This window comes from Hemitrygon akajei, chromosome 18 (genome assembly GCF_048418815.1).
Source record: "Hemitrygon akajei chromosome 18, sHemAka1.3, whole genome shotgun sequence".
NCBI classification, from domain to species: Eukaryota; Metazoa; Chordata; class Chondrichthyes; order Myliobatiformes; family Dasyatidae; genus Hemitrygon; species Hemitrygon akajei.
In genome coordinates, this window is record NC_133141.1 from 21,874,066 (window position 1) to 21,888,481 (window position 14,416).

The 14,416-nt window shown below is 40.6% G+C and overlaps 1 protein-coding gene across 1 annotated transcript in view; it reads left to right on the top strand.

Moving 5' to 3' along the window:
- Positions 1-14,416, top strand: part of bloc1s1 (biogenesis of lysosomal organelles complex-1, subunit 1) — a 114,291-nt gene that overhangs the window by 20,860 nt on the left and 79,015 nt on the right. The window contains exon 2 of the mRNA XM_073071055.1: positions 6,047-6,119. Coding sequence (XP_072927156.1) covers positions 6,047-6,119 — 73 coding nt within the window. The remainder of the gene's footprint in view (positions 1-6,046; positions 6,120-14,416) is intronic.

The window sequence follows — 14,416 nt, forward strand, 5'->3', positions numbered from 1 at the left end:
CGAAGGAGGCACAGAAGCCTGAAGGCACACACTCAATGATTCAGAAATAGCTTCTTCCCCTCTGCCATCCGATTCCTAAATGGACATTGAACCCATGAATACTACCTCACTTTTTAAATGCATATTACTTCTGTTTTTGCACTATTTGAATCTTTAATAAATATATATATTTACAGTAATTTATTTTTCTTTATATATTACCATGTATTGCATTGTACTGCTGCTGCTAAGTTAATGAATTTCACATCACATGCTGGTGGTAATAAACCTGATTCTGATGAATTTATATCAAGATCTGTTTACTTTGACTTTGCCTCTTTGCTTAATATTGTTGCCATCCGTAGTTGAAGTGTCAGCTGGCACTCACAATTTAGCCTGCATATGCAATGTTATTAGTTGAAAAAGGCACTGTGGAGATGTTGGCTTTGGTGAAGTTGTACCCCACCAGGTCTTACTGTGCCTGGGAGAAATGTGTTTATTCAAAAACAAAACATCTTGGCACTAAGACATCTGACTTGTGGATTGTATAGCAAAACATCTTCTGCATGATATTTAAGGCTTTCCCTTCATTAGCAATTTGCTTAAAAGGCTATTAGTTGTTATAAAAGTCACAACAGTCACAATTTACCTAATAGCTTTTTAAGTTATGGAGGTGTGGTTTGCCAATAGCCCACAAGATGATTTTGCAATATTCATGCCAACTTTCTGACTGAATTGATCAGCTCAGTGTGACAAGGGTCTTCTCCTCTTCCTACTCCCATGCCATTTTATATCTTGGAAAACGTGGAATCAACAAGTACACTATCAAAGCATCTCTTCAGCAGTGAAGATAAAACTACCGGTATTGCATAGTCTTAATCAGCTCTTTTCTAATTACCCCGGAGACTCAAGTTGCTCTCCAAGCAGGCAAGTTGAGGCCCAGCCAGCATCATTTCCCACAGTCAGAGTAAAGAAAAAAAATTCCCAAATGATTGTCATTCAGTTTAGATCTAGCATCCAAAGGCCAGAAAATTTACTGTTCCCCTTTAAATAAAAGTTAAGTTACTCTGTTTTGTATGAAATGTTACATTTAAAATGATACCTTAATGGTGTAAATGTCAAAGTTGTATATATAAAAAAATGAAAGGGATAAAAATTTGGCCTAGATAAGTATGAAAGAGGAATGTAAAGGTTGTATTTCAAGCAACAATCTGCTGGAGGAACTCCATCTGTTGAGCAGCCTCTGTATGGTGTTGGGGGAGGAAATCTTGGTGTTTTGGGTTGAGACCCTGCATCAGGACTCCAACATCTGCAATACCTTGTTTCTCCAACGTCATATTTCAAGTGTAGATCTTTCATGAGAACAATTTACAAGGTGGTTTTGATTACAATGATCTTTAGTGATTTGCTCAATGCAATAGACCTATAGGTCTATTTCATACCTGCAATAACCAGTGTTTCATCATAGATTCATGATTGTTAAAGTCATTTCCAGTCCACGAGTGTAAAGGAGAACAAAATAATTGTTACTCCAGATCCAATGCAGCACAAAAAACACAATAAGATAAAGAAAACAATAATAAAAACACAATAAATATGAACTTGTATGTTCATAAAGTGATGCCAGGCACAAGAGTGTCTGTATGTACATAAGGTGGCTGACAGGATATGATAAGGTACTGGTGGTGGTGGGTTAGTGGGTGGAAGTGTTGATCAGCCTTACTGCTTGGGGAAAGTAACTGTTTTTGAGTCTGGTGGTCCTGGTTTGGATGCTGTGTAACCTCCTCCCTGATGGGAGTGGGACAAACAGTCCATGAGCAAGGTGGGTGTAATCATTCATGTTGTTACTGGCTCCTTTCTGTATGTATGTCCTTGCTGGTGGGTGGGCTGGTTGCCAGTGATGTATTGATTGGGTAGTTTTGACTACCCTCTGTAGAGTCTTCCTATCTGTCACAGTGCAATTTCTGTACCGTGCAATGATGCAGCATTTTAGGATGCTGTCTGCTGCACATTTGTAGAATGACGTGAGTATAGATGTACAAAGTCCAGCTCTCTTCAGCCTCCTCAGAAAGTAGAGGCATTGGTGAGCTTTCCTGATTGTGTGGAGTGTGTTCTGGGACCAGGAGAGGTTGTGTGCGATGTGCATTCCAGGAGTTTGAAACTCACAATTTCCATTGCTGTGCCGCCAATATACAGAGGGGTGTGAGTGGTGCGAGTTCTCCTGAAATTGATAACTATCTCCCTTGTCTTGTTGCCATTGAGGAAGAGGTTTTGTCTGACACCAGCCCTCGAGTTCTTTCACCTCCCCTCTAGGTAGCCTCATTGTTGTTGGTGATGAGCCCCACCACTGTCGTGTCGTCGGTGAACTTGACAATGTGATTACTCGGGTGTTTGCCCGGGCAGTCGTGTGTGAGCAGAGTGTACAGCAGTGGGCTCAGCACACTGCCCTGGGGGGGGGGGGGCAGCCATGTTGAGGTTGATGGAGAGGGAGGATCAGTTGTGCATCCTGACTACCTGAGATCTGTTGGTTAGGAAGTCCAACACCCCCAGTTGCACAGAGGTGTATTTAGACTGAGGAGTAGGAGTTTGTTCACCAAGGTCTGTGGGACAATAGTATTGAATGCCGAACTGAAATCCAGAAGCAGCATTCTGATGTAAGGTGGCTGACAGGAAATGATAAAGTACTGGTGGTGGGAGATGTGGAGGGATGGGTTAGTGGGTGGAGATGTGGAGGGATGGGTTAGTGGGTGGAGATGTAGATCAGCCTAATAACAACCCTGATGCCAGGTGCATGACAGATGCTATGGTATCTGTCATAGAATGTCTCTACCAGTAAGAATATAGCTTTATAAAGCTTGAAATCTTCAAGTTGGTAGGACGTTAATCGATCTTTATATTTTGCTATTGCTGTATAATATCTACTGTGTCTTGTTTGATTACTGCTCTCCAACCACATTTTTACTTCTGCTTTGTGTTCTTCAGCAAATATCGATGCTGAAGTCACTAAATTATTGGTTAGTCCAGGAACTATGGATCTAGATTTCTGAAATAATTATGTAGAATTTGTAACCAGAGGTGATTTTTTTTTACTGTTCAGAAGCAAGAAGATGAAGTGTGGGATAGTTAGCAGCACATGCATGTAATTTTTTAGAGCTATTGTTTATTCCTGTTCATTTTTTGGGTTTAAAAGTTTGTGCTAAATTATGCAGCGTTGATTTTTTTTTCCCTCCTGATTTTATTTCTTCTCTTTGAGGACAAGTTTCAGCTTGCCGCTCAGGGCTTTCTTTTTGTCTCTCTTTCCTGTGGTAAGATCAAGGTTAAGAATGTGCTCCATGGGAACTGCAGAACGAACCCACTGTGGTACAGCACATTGGTGGTTTGTTTATCCCTACTACCGCATCAATCTTGCTGAAGTAAAATAAATGAAAAACAAGAAAGCTTTAGAGCAACACTCACAAAATGCTGGAGGAACTCAGCAGGTCAGGCAGTATCTATGGAGGGAAGTAAACAGTCACCGTTTCGGGGCTGAGACCATTCATCAAACAGTATTATGATGGATTTTGAAAAAGACGACTTCACAACACAATGTGATGCTGACCTTCGCAGACATAAAAACCCTTGGGTTCAATCTTTTTGCTGTACTGAGTGATCAGATAATTGGTAGGGGAGTGGATAACAAGTTCCTCCTGTTAGTTTGGAGTTCCGCTGTTTGGGAATGGATAAATCATTTATGTTCCCCTTCTGATCAGCATATAGTCAAGACCCACATGAGAGTATAGAGCAGGTCCTTCACACTGACTTCTATGTGAAGAGTGGAAACTTGGGTGAGGTACTAGAGAACATATGGCATAATTTCTTGGCTTAAGATGGAATGGTGAGATGTAAAATATCTTCCCTACATGAAACACCCTGGTTTCCTAGGCTGCGTAAGTGTAGGGAAGACAAACTTGTGAAATTGAGGCACAAGCCCACCCCAAACTCCCTGTTTGTGTGGATGCTGTGTAATCTGTTACCCTATTACAAATTAATACCACAAAATAACAGACAGTACACTGCATGTGATTAAAGGAATTCTAAAAAAGGGTTAGTAAAGAATAACAAAAAGAAAAGGGCCCATTCTAATTAAACAGTCAAATGTGCACCAGTTGTAGCTCATCTGGAACTTCTCTGTCACTCACATGCTGGGCCTTCGGTCAACGTGAAAATACACACCATCTTCCGAATGTTGCTTGCAATCCATCTCGAACAACCGTGTCTCCCACCGGATCGTATGCTATGGCCAGTTCTCCCCAATGCCTTCTCTCTTCGCCTCCTCTCGAACAAAAGCTCCAAGCCCAACCTTAGTGTCCCTCACCAGAGAAACCTCCCCTTAATCCGACCATCCTATTTGGATGGCACATGTTTCTCCTCATCTCTTCAACAATAACCCAAACATAAGCTGAAAACAAGCAGTTCTCACATTTAACAGTTCTGGAGGATGGAAGATTCCCGAGACGGTCGTTCCACAGTTACACTGCTCAGGGAAGTACCCAGGCTGGTTAAACAGTAGGGTCAGAGTTTACATCAGTGGGGCTCGGTTATTTTTGGGGCATGTCACAATACAACCTGAATCTCTTCAGAGTGCCCTAGCATGGACACAGAACCCCATCTCCCAGAGAGGTCTCCCCACGGTCACTCAGACCGCTCTACGGTCCTGTATCGTCATGGAGTCCGGTGGAGGAGTGACAACTTCCTGGAGTTGGGTTGCAGAACTGATCTGCCCACTGACCCCATTCTGGATACGACCCGGAGGAGATTCAACGTCCCTCGACTCATTTCAGTGGTGGGGCAATCTCCAGGGAGTTGGGGGAGTCTGCACACATCATCGTTCACCAATTAGTGGGATAAATTGCCATGGTAATGTAGCAGTTAGCGCATCGCTGTTCAGAGTTCAGAGTTCAATTCCAGTGTCATCTGTAAGGAGTTGCTGTCCATCCTCCCCATGGAACGCATGAGTTTTCCCCAGGTTCTCCAGTTTCCTCCCAGTGTCCAAAGACATACCGGGCGGGTTCATTGCTCACTGTAAATTGTCCCATGATGATGATCAGCATTTTTGGGATTGGTGAGGGTTGCAGAGGCAGTGTGGCTCAAAGGGTCAGAAGGCCCTACTCCGTATTTGATTGCCAAATAGATAAATAAATATATAAAACAGATTTAAACTTTTGTTGAATGTCGGGAAACAGGAATAATCCTCGAAACTACAGTGTGGATTGAGCTGCCTGAGCAAGTGGTGGATGCCATTTTGATTTCAATAAGAGAAGTTTGGTTGGTACATGGATGGGAGAGATGGACGGCTGTGGTCCGGATGCAGGTTGATGGGACAAGGCAGTTTAAATGGTTCAGCATGGACTGGATAGGCCGAAGGGCCTGTTTCTGTGCTTTAGCTTTCTGTGACTGTGTAAACAGCACAACATGAAATAAAGAACAGCACAAAATAAAATACATACAGCATAACAGTAAAAATATGAACCAGGGCGTTACATACATAACACAGATGAACTTGTTGATGGTTTCTCACACCCTAAAGTAATATTAGTAGACTCTCTGGTACTGCAATTCTTCTATTGCCAAATTATCTTAACATGTTTACAATGAATAGGTGTCTTGTTTCTCCCACCAGGCTTTTTCTACAACTGGGCAGAAAACATTTGATGTTGAGGACAGGGCAAGGGGGGGACAGTTGGTGTATATTTTGGGCTGTTTGTTGGCTGCTTTTAGTATGTTATTGAGGAATAGCTGTGATTTACTCCCACTATTTGCTATTGCTATACAATCATTTGACAACAGAACAGATATAAATTGGAGCAATTGGATACCATTTTGGTCCTCTCTCCCATTGGGACACAAAGACAGATGAACTTGAGGTAGTCACTTCTGTGCATTATTCCAAGTGTGCATTTTGATAAACATCAGGTATAACTTTTGTCACTTGGATGTGGTTGTTATTTATCTTAAGTTCTAGGTGATGAGGATAGAATTGCATAATCATGTACTTCACCACCAATCTTGATTTTTCATTTTCTTTTAGAAAAGCGGCGGAGAGAAGCAGTTGCAGCTGCTACACGTCTCACTGAAGCGCTTGTGGATCATCTGAATGTTGGGTGGGTATTTTGTTCTATAAAATGCAGTAAAATATACCTATCATGGAAAGTGTGCAAAATTGAAAAACTTGTGCAGGAGAAAGACTGTCAAAACGACTGCCAACAATTTTTGGACTTTACTACTTTTATGTGCAATGACTCTTCCTCCTTCAATAGGATTGTGTTGCTGAATTGTCTATATATTTTTCTGACAGCCTTGTTATTTGTTATGAATGATCAAATCACCCATGGTAATTGCAAGGGATAATAGTCTGATTGCCCCAAGACAGAATTACAACCTGCTGTAGGTACTGTTTGAATGGGTCTGTTAGTCTGGGCTTTCTGCATTGTAAATGTTGAATTTAAGCATTCCCTTTTATACAGTAATCCTTATCACTTGTAAAAGGCCAAAGGCAATCTGTGAACATCTACAAATAAAATCAACTAACTTTGGAACCATGCTTACAAACCAGATGTCAGTGGCAGTGTTTAATAGTATAACCTTTATTAGTATCCCTGCCCAGCAAAGTGAAATCCAGTTACTTTCCTATGGTGCCTGTTGGATTTGCATTTGGGCCTCTTTCAAAAGCTACTCATCTTTATTTATGAGGCCTCTAGCAGAAGGTGACAGAGAAATGGTGACTCTTTTTTGGGTGTCTGATTTGTAAGTGGGTACTCATTGCCCCTGGCAGAAACAGGTGGGAGTCAGTTTACCAAGTGATTGAAATCGAGGCTCTTCACTGGTCTTAGGAACCTATTTGCAAATTCTAAGTATCTGCCTGTGAATGCCAGCACCATGTATGCACCCTTACCAATGAACAGACTAACTGGATGACCTTACAGGGACAGTGGGGACAAGAATGACACTCCTGGCTTTGCAAGACAAACTTTTATCTTATTGTTTGAAGTCATTTTTGTTCCCTACCCCTCACTGTAATATGAAATGCCTCCTGGAGCTCACTGAACACTGGGAGCTTGCTGGCTTTGTTCTAAGCAGCTATGAACTTGAAAATGTGTGGAAAAGCATAATGCCAACTTCGTTTTCCTCATACGCATACTGATCTCTTACTGAAAATACCTGTAATCTTCACACTGAAGATCATCTAAAACATTATGTGTCATAACCAATTGAAACCACGTGTGTTTCTGTCTCTCTCTGTTCTGGCCACCATGGCAATCTGGAGCTCCCAATTGCCACTCTCAAGCAATTTCTCTCAGACAGTTGAATGCCCCCTTTGTGGCACAAACAGTGCGGCAGTTTCTCCAGCCTAAAAAGGTAAGCAGATGGCTTCTCTCCTTTCTCCTGGAATGTGTGCCTAAACTTCACCATAAGATAGGCTGAACTTTCAGTAGTGCCGAAAGCATCTTCCAGAGCTCGCATGTAGTTAGCTTATGTGGCGAATAGGTTTTCTGCCTTTAGGAACCTCGCTATATCAGCTACCAGACCCTTTAAACTCTCTACCGGTCCCTGTTTTTCATATGTTTTGAGCACTGCTATTCACCCAGTAACTGAGTTGTCTTCTCAGCCCAAGCCTCATATTCTCCATTGGGTGTGGCCTTAACTCCAGAGAACCTTCTCAGCCTACGATAATTTTGGCTCTCCGCAGGTACACTTTGGTATTTATCAATCGGTGGTGTATTAGCCAAAACCAGCTCAGAACTTAATCAACAGCTGAAGGACTTATTAAACTTCAGACAACTCCTTTCCCTCACTTTGCAGAAATGAGATCAAGCTGTCTTTAAAGACTTCACCCTCAGCTATATTCCCCCCTTCTCTAGAGATGTGAACCAGCCATGGCCCTGCCTCTGCAGGTGCCCCTATCCTATCGGGCGGCACGACTTCAGTCACGTCACTGGTAGTCTGGACTAACACAACATCCATAGCAGTTGGCTGGTCAAAACACTGTTCAATCAGTGTAACTTTCCCCAATACTCTTACAGAACTCAGCGCTCTAAGTTGCTGTTCATCAGGGTTTCAGATATCCACCCTGCTTAGAACACAAGCATTACATGTGGATACCCTCTTTGTATTGCACCAGACCTTAATCCCCACAGCATCCATAAAAACATACCTTAATGACGATGCACCTCACTTTCCACAAATGCTAGTTTAAACCCTGGTTTAACATAGAAATAAACAATCAATCCTTTTATAGCATTCACACAGCATCCAAACTCCAGACCAACCCCCACAATGCAACCCTCTCACCTGGCAAGAAAGATATAATCGATAGGGTGGGCAGGTAGTTAGTTTGAGGAAGCACTTTCTTTCCACTGTTAATATAGGGCCTCCATATTCTCCTGAGCAGTGAAAGGCCAGAGATTCCCAGGAGGTAGTGGAAATATTGCATCTCTTTAAGAAGCCTTTAACAATCCTTGAAACTTTTCCTCTGTCTGCTGGATAATTTCTTCCCATAGGTAATCGACACCAGATTCCCAGTGACAAAAGGACCATAACAGAAGACCCTAAATGTGATAATCTGACCCTTCATTAAAAGCTTTCTAAGTTTCAGTAGTATTTTTGTAACCTTGCATGATTTAAACAGCTGTGATATGCACAAGAGGATGAAATAGTATGCCATTCAGAAGTTTGAAGATCAAGTGTTTATGTAAGATGTATCTTAATGTTAATTAATTTTATGCTTTAAAATATTCAGAGTAAAACATTAGGTTAATGAAGCAAATTGGAAAAATAAAGAATTTTAAATAATTATAAACACCGAAGTTTCATTGCTCTAATGAGCATCATGTGTAGAGAGGATTGCATGCCATTCAAAAGTGTGCAAATAGAATGAAGACAAAATAGTCAAGAGTTAAACATTATAATTAAAAATTAATCAATGAGTGTGGGGGTCCACATCAGATCTGGTGTTCTCAGTATTTTATATTCGAATATTGTTAAGTGACATTGCTATAGTAGTAATCGAGTAGCAGCAGCTTTAAAGATTGTGGGTAGCTGGACAAGGTTATTGTTTAATTTCCACTACAATCTACTACAGTGGCATCTGCTTAACCTATGTGTGACCTATCACTCACTAACACTATAACAGCTGTGTGAGGCAGGTGTGGGATGGTGGTGTGGGTTTGGGGAGGGGGAGGGTTGCTCAAATGCTTCGGGCACTCATTTGATACAGAACACATGGACTGAGAACACCTCCTTTTATTTGGTATCACAGCTGTGCTGATGATTAACAGTGCCCTACTAATGCTCTTTCCCATTTGTGCTGTCATCTCTCCATCTTCACATTGTGTCAACCACCATCTCAGCACCTCTGCTCCCTCCCCCCACTTGTGTTTGTCTATCAAGTTTTGCCAAACGTTATTTCGATAAAGATTGTCTGTCAACGGAAGATCAAGGAATGGATTACAAGGTAAAGCTTGAGGAGAAATGGCGCACGTGCATTGAGAAATATGCAAACAAAAGCTTTAGCACATGTGAGGCATGTATGATGATTGCACTATTGTTGTGTGTCAGGGTGGGAATTGTAAAAAGGCAAGCTCCACAGTAGGGAATGTTGCTATCTTTTGCATATTCAAGTTATTGAGTCTCTATGCAGTCTTTCATATTCTAATTGGGGTATTTTATATCTTCAGAGCAAAATGATTGGCATTTGGTCACTTCACAACTGATGAAGCAGTTTCACCAATGTATACATTTCAGTGCTGCCATGGTATATTCCCCAATTCAACAGGTTCAGTTTTGACACTGATTCAGGCTGACTTGTATTTGCAACAATTATCAAGTATTAATTTTGCATGTGGAACCCAAAAGTAATTGGGTAAAGAGAAAGGTACGCATAAGCGCCTGATTCCTGTCAGATTCTTTCTAAAAATGCTGCTTACCAGCTTGAGGATGCATGGGTCTATTAGTATGCTCTTAGGAGACCAATCAATGTAACAAAGATAAAGGAATTTAGTTTTTAGAATAAATGACTGTAAGTTTTGTACACCCAGCATTATTATGCCTAGAAAGTGCACTAAGCTGATTGCTTAACTCCACACAACTTACAGTATTTTTTGGTATAAGTTTTCTCTTTGCACTGCTCATTCATCTTGTAGCTTGTTTAAATGGGGCTGACTGGTAAGTAGCCATTTGATTCTTGCACACTTTCCAGAAATTCAAGTGAAATCACTAAGATATTACTTGTATCCTCAAAGGCTTGCACAACAACAGCTAACAACTTTGTGGACCCTATTTGTGGTGAACTACATATACCTGTCTGGACACGCCCCCTGCTGACTGCTCCTGTGGCTCCTCCCACAGACCCCTGTATAAAGGCGATTGAGGCCTGAGCCCGGCCTCTCTGTCTCCAGGATGTAGTGTGGTGGTCAACCACTGCTTGTTCCTTCTTCCAGTCAATAAAAGCCGATATCTCGCCTTTACATCTCAGAGAGAGTTATTGATGGAGCATCACTATTATTTTATGTGTGCACCATAACATAAGCAAGGAAGAATGAGACTGTGCTGATCAGGGAAGATGGGACAGTGGTGAGTTGGAAGTAAATTAGGACAAGCTTGTAAGACATGCTGGGCTATAAGTTTCCATTGCAATTTTTACAGGAAAGGTGTCAGATGTCCTCATCTGATCTGCTGTACACAGAACGAGGTGGACTGAGCTAGCTCATTGTTCAATTGTTGTAAGCAATCCACCAGCATATGGAAAAACCCCATCACTTATTGTTAATGGTAACAAAGGAATTAAATCAGCGATGCCTGCATCCAAGGAGCAAGTTTAAAAACAGACGATCTGTTTATTCAGTGATATATTCAAAAATAAATATGGTCACAATTTTTGTTAATATAGATTTCAGCTTTAAGTTCCTTTCCTGCCTGATATTTGACAGGCTGGCTCAAAAGATGATTTCAGCTCTGCTCTCAGTTGCTACTCTGCTCTCAAATGATGCAGCCATGGTACTTCCTAGGAGACAAAATAATTATAGTTGGGCTGTGCTACAACAGAGTGAAAATTCCCTACAAATGTTTGCATACAATTTGCCAATTTTTTTGAGGAGGTGTTTGTTTACAGGAGAGTCAGCTTCCAAGAATTTCTAATGGAACCATGGCAAAGACAAAGGGGGGTAATTTTAATTGAGTTTGAAGCATTTACTATGAGGCATATCTAGAGTAATGCAAAAATCTGTTGAGATGACCATTTCTTCTTAAGTATTTTGTGTAACAGACTGTTTAGAATCACATGATAAACTGTTTGGAGTGAATTGTTTAATTTTCAATTTATAATCAACAGTATACATTTTCCTTAAGTCTATCATTAGGTTTATTTAAAGGTTCTGTGCAGGAAGTGTCTAAGATGTGCTCTATTTATTGAGCTGCAATATTTTGGGGGTTTGAGGTGAAAGGTTTATTTAAATATGTTTCCTGGAATTCACTTTGCAAGAGAAAAATATACTGTCTTAATTCTTTAACCATTCAAATAATGTAGTTTATTTTCATGAGCCAGAGCTCATTGAAGCCTTCGTGGTCTCAGCAAGCTTATTCCTAGCTAGCTTCTATCATATTGTTAGCACTATTATACATTTCTCCTGCAGAGAAGCTCTCCTCCCAAAACCTCATTCTTTTTGTTGACTGCATTGCAACAGTGATGTAAAGTCAAGTCAAGTCACTATTTATTGTCATTTCGACTATAACTGCTGGTACAGTACATAGTAAAAATGAGACAACGTTTTTTCAGGACCATGGTGTTACATGAAACAATACAAAAACTAGACTGAACTACGTAAAAAAAACAACATAGAAAAATAAACTACACTAGACTACAGACCTACCCAGGACTGCGTAAAGTGCACAAAACAGTGCAGGCATTACAATAAATAATAAACAAGACAATAGGGCAGTAAGGTGTCAGTCCAGGCTCTGGGTATTGAGTCTGATAGCTTGGGGGAAGAAACTGTTACATAGTCTGGTCGTGAGAGTATGAATGCTTCAGTGCCTTTTCCTAGATGGCAGGAGGGAGAAGAGTTTGTATGAGGGGTGCGTGGGGTCCTTCATAATGCTGTTTGCTATCTCTTGGTTATTTTTTACTAAAGCAGGGACCAAAAGCAAACTATAGCAACTATAGGTGGCATGGTAGTGTAGTGGCTAGCACAACGCTTTACAGTACAGGTGACCTGAGTTCAATTCCCGCCACTCTCATAAGGAGTTTGTACATTTGTACATTCTCCTCATGATCACGTGGGTTTCCTCCGGCTGCTCCAGTTTCCCCTCTCAGTCCAAAGACATACTGGTTGGTAGGTTAATTGGTCATTATAAATTATCCTGTGATGAGGTTAGAATTAAGTCAGGAGGGTTGCTGGGTGGGGTGGCTCAAAGGGCTGGAAAGGCCTATTCTGCACAGTATCCCAATAAATAAATAAACTAGATTTATGTGGTCTGTTTTCAATAATGGCTACAGTGTTCACTTGAATAGTACAAGCACGAATAAGGAACTCTTACAGGTCAATGCTACAAACATCACCTGGCTTTGCACAAGATGCAGGCGGGAGCTAAATAACACAAGCACAATATATTCAATGTGCACTCACTGGCCACTTTATTAGGTATACCTGTACACCTGCTTGTTAATGCAATATCTAATCAGCAACTCAATGCATAAAAGCATGCAGACATAGTGAAGAGGTTCATTAGTTGTTCAGACTAAACATCAGAATGGGGAAAAATGTGATCTAAGTGACTTCGAATGTAAAATGATTGTTGATGCTAAGCAGTGTGGTTTCAATATCAGAAACTCTTGATCTCCTGGGATTTTCACACACAACAGTCTCTAGAGTTTACAGAGAATGGCGTGTGAAACGAACAGCATCCAGTGAGCGGCAGTTCTGTGGGCAAAAACACCTTGTTAATGAGAGAAGTCATTGGAGAATGGCATGCACAACATGTCGGATCTTGAAGTGGATGGGCTACAGCAACAGACGACCATGAATATACACTTAATGGCCACTTTATTAGGTACAGGAAGTTCATTGTTGTAGTACATTGAGCCATTAACTACAGTTAACCAATATTACTTGTGCTGGGTTATGATTGCATCATGAAATCAACAATGGAAAATAATGTGAATAAGGAACCAGCCCACAGAATAATTGAAAATAAATAGAGCCGAGCTTTGTCTCTGCCAGAAACCTTACCTGAAACGATGGACAATGTCACCACAGTACTGTGATTTTTCCCCCCCCCCCCAAAGAAATAGCTTGCTTTGGTGATTGGGACATCTGGAATGAGCCTAAAGTACAGTTAATATAATGCAATTTTATTCCATCTATCTCAGAATAATGACTCTCCATCCAGATTTTGGAATTGGGAGTTTTTCACTCACGGAGCATGATTTCCTTCAAAAGAGCTTATGCATCTACCTTCAAACATTCTAGCTCTCTGGACCCAGGTGTGAATATCATGTGCAAGTCATTCAGCTTCACAGACCATTAGTAAAACCTATATTTAAGTTGACCCAAGAACAAAGTAAACAAGTAAAAGTCTAATAATGGCTTTGATTCCAGATCACTTCATTCACCACTCGAAGGTAAACCCAAGGACAGAACCTCAAATGATACTAGATTAACAAAGCATCACTGATTTGGTTCCTTTATCAATACCAACTTTCCTGGGTAGACACTATGAGTAACATAATTTCTGGTCCTACTATATCATTTGTCAATCTACTAGAAACTATTTGGTAGACCTAGGCCATAATGGAAAAAGACCATTAAAATGTTCCTTAAAGAATGGTATAAGTGAAGAGGTTGGAATTGTAACAGTTGGAAGAACTTGGTGCAGGCTATGTCCTCATATGGCTCACAATCAAGATGATGGCAACTATGTCAAAAATACTTTTGCATTCCATTCGAAATTTGGTTGTGTTTCCAGAGGACAGTTACTTTCATATGCGTTGCTTTACACCTTTTTGTAAAAATCTATATTTTCTACACCTCTCTTGAGGTTTTGCTTGGAGGTATTTCAGTTGGATGTAACATATTACAGTGTTAGGGCAAGGTTGTGACACTGGATTTGTTGGTGTCTTAAACTCTTGAGAGGAGAGTTTGGGTAGGTTGAATTTGTCATTTGAACCATAAAATTGATTAAACATTTGAAAATTATGAAGTAATTCATCAGTGATCATGGTCCATGTTAATGGTAATTAGTATTTATTCATTTATTTTTCTTACAGTTGCAGTTCTATGATTCTAGGTAATCTGTGTTTGAAAAGAATATTACATTCAACTATAAGGTATCAAGTACAATGTATTTGCCGTCAAAAATAGTTACTTCAAATCACATCCCAACTCAAATTAATCTCCACCTGTCT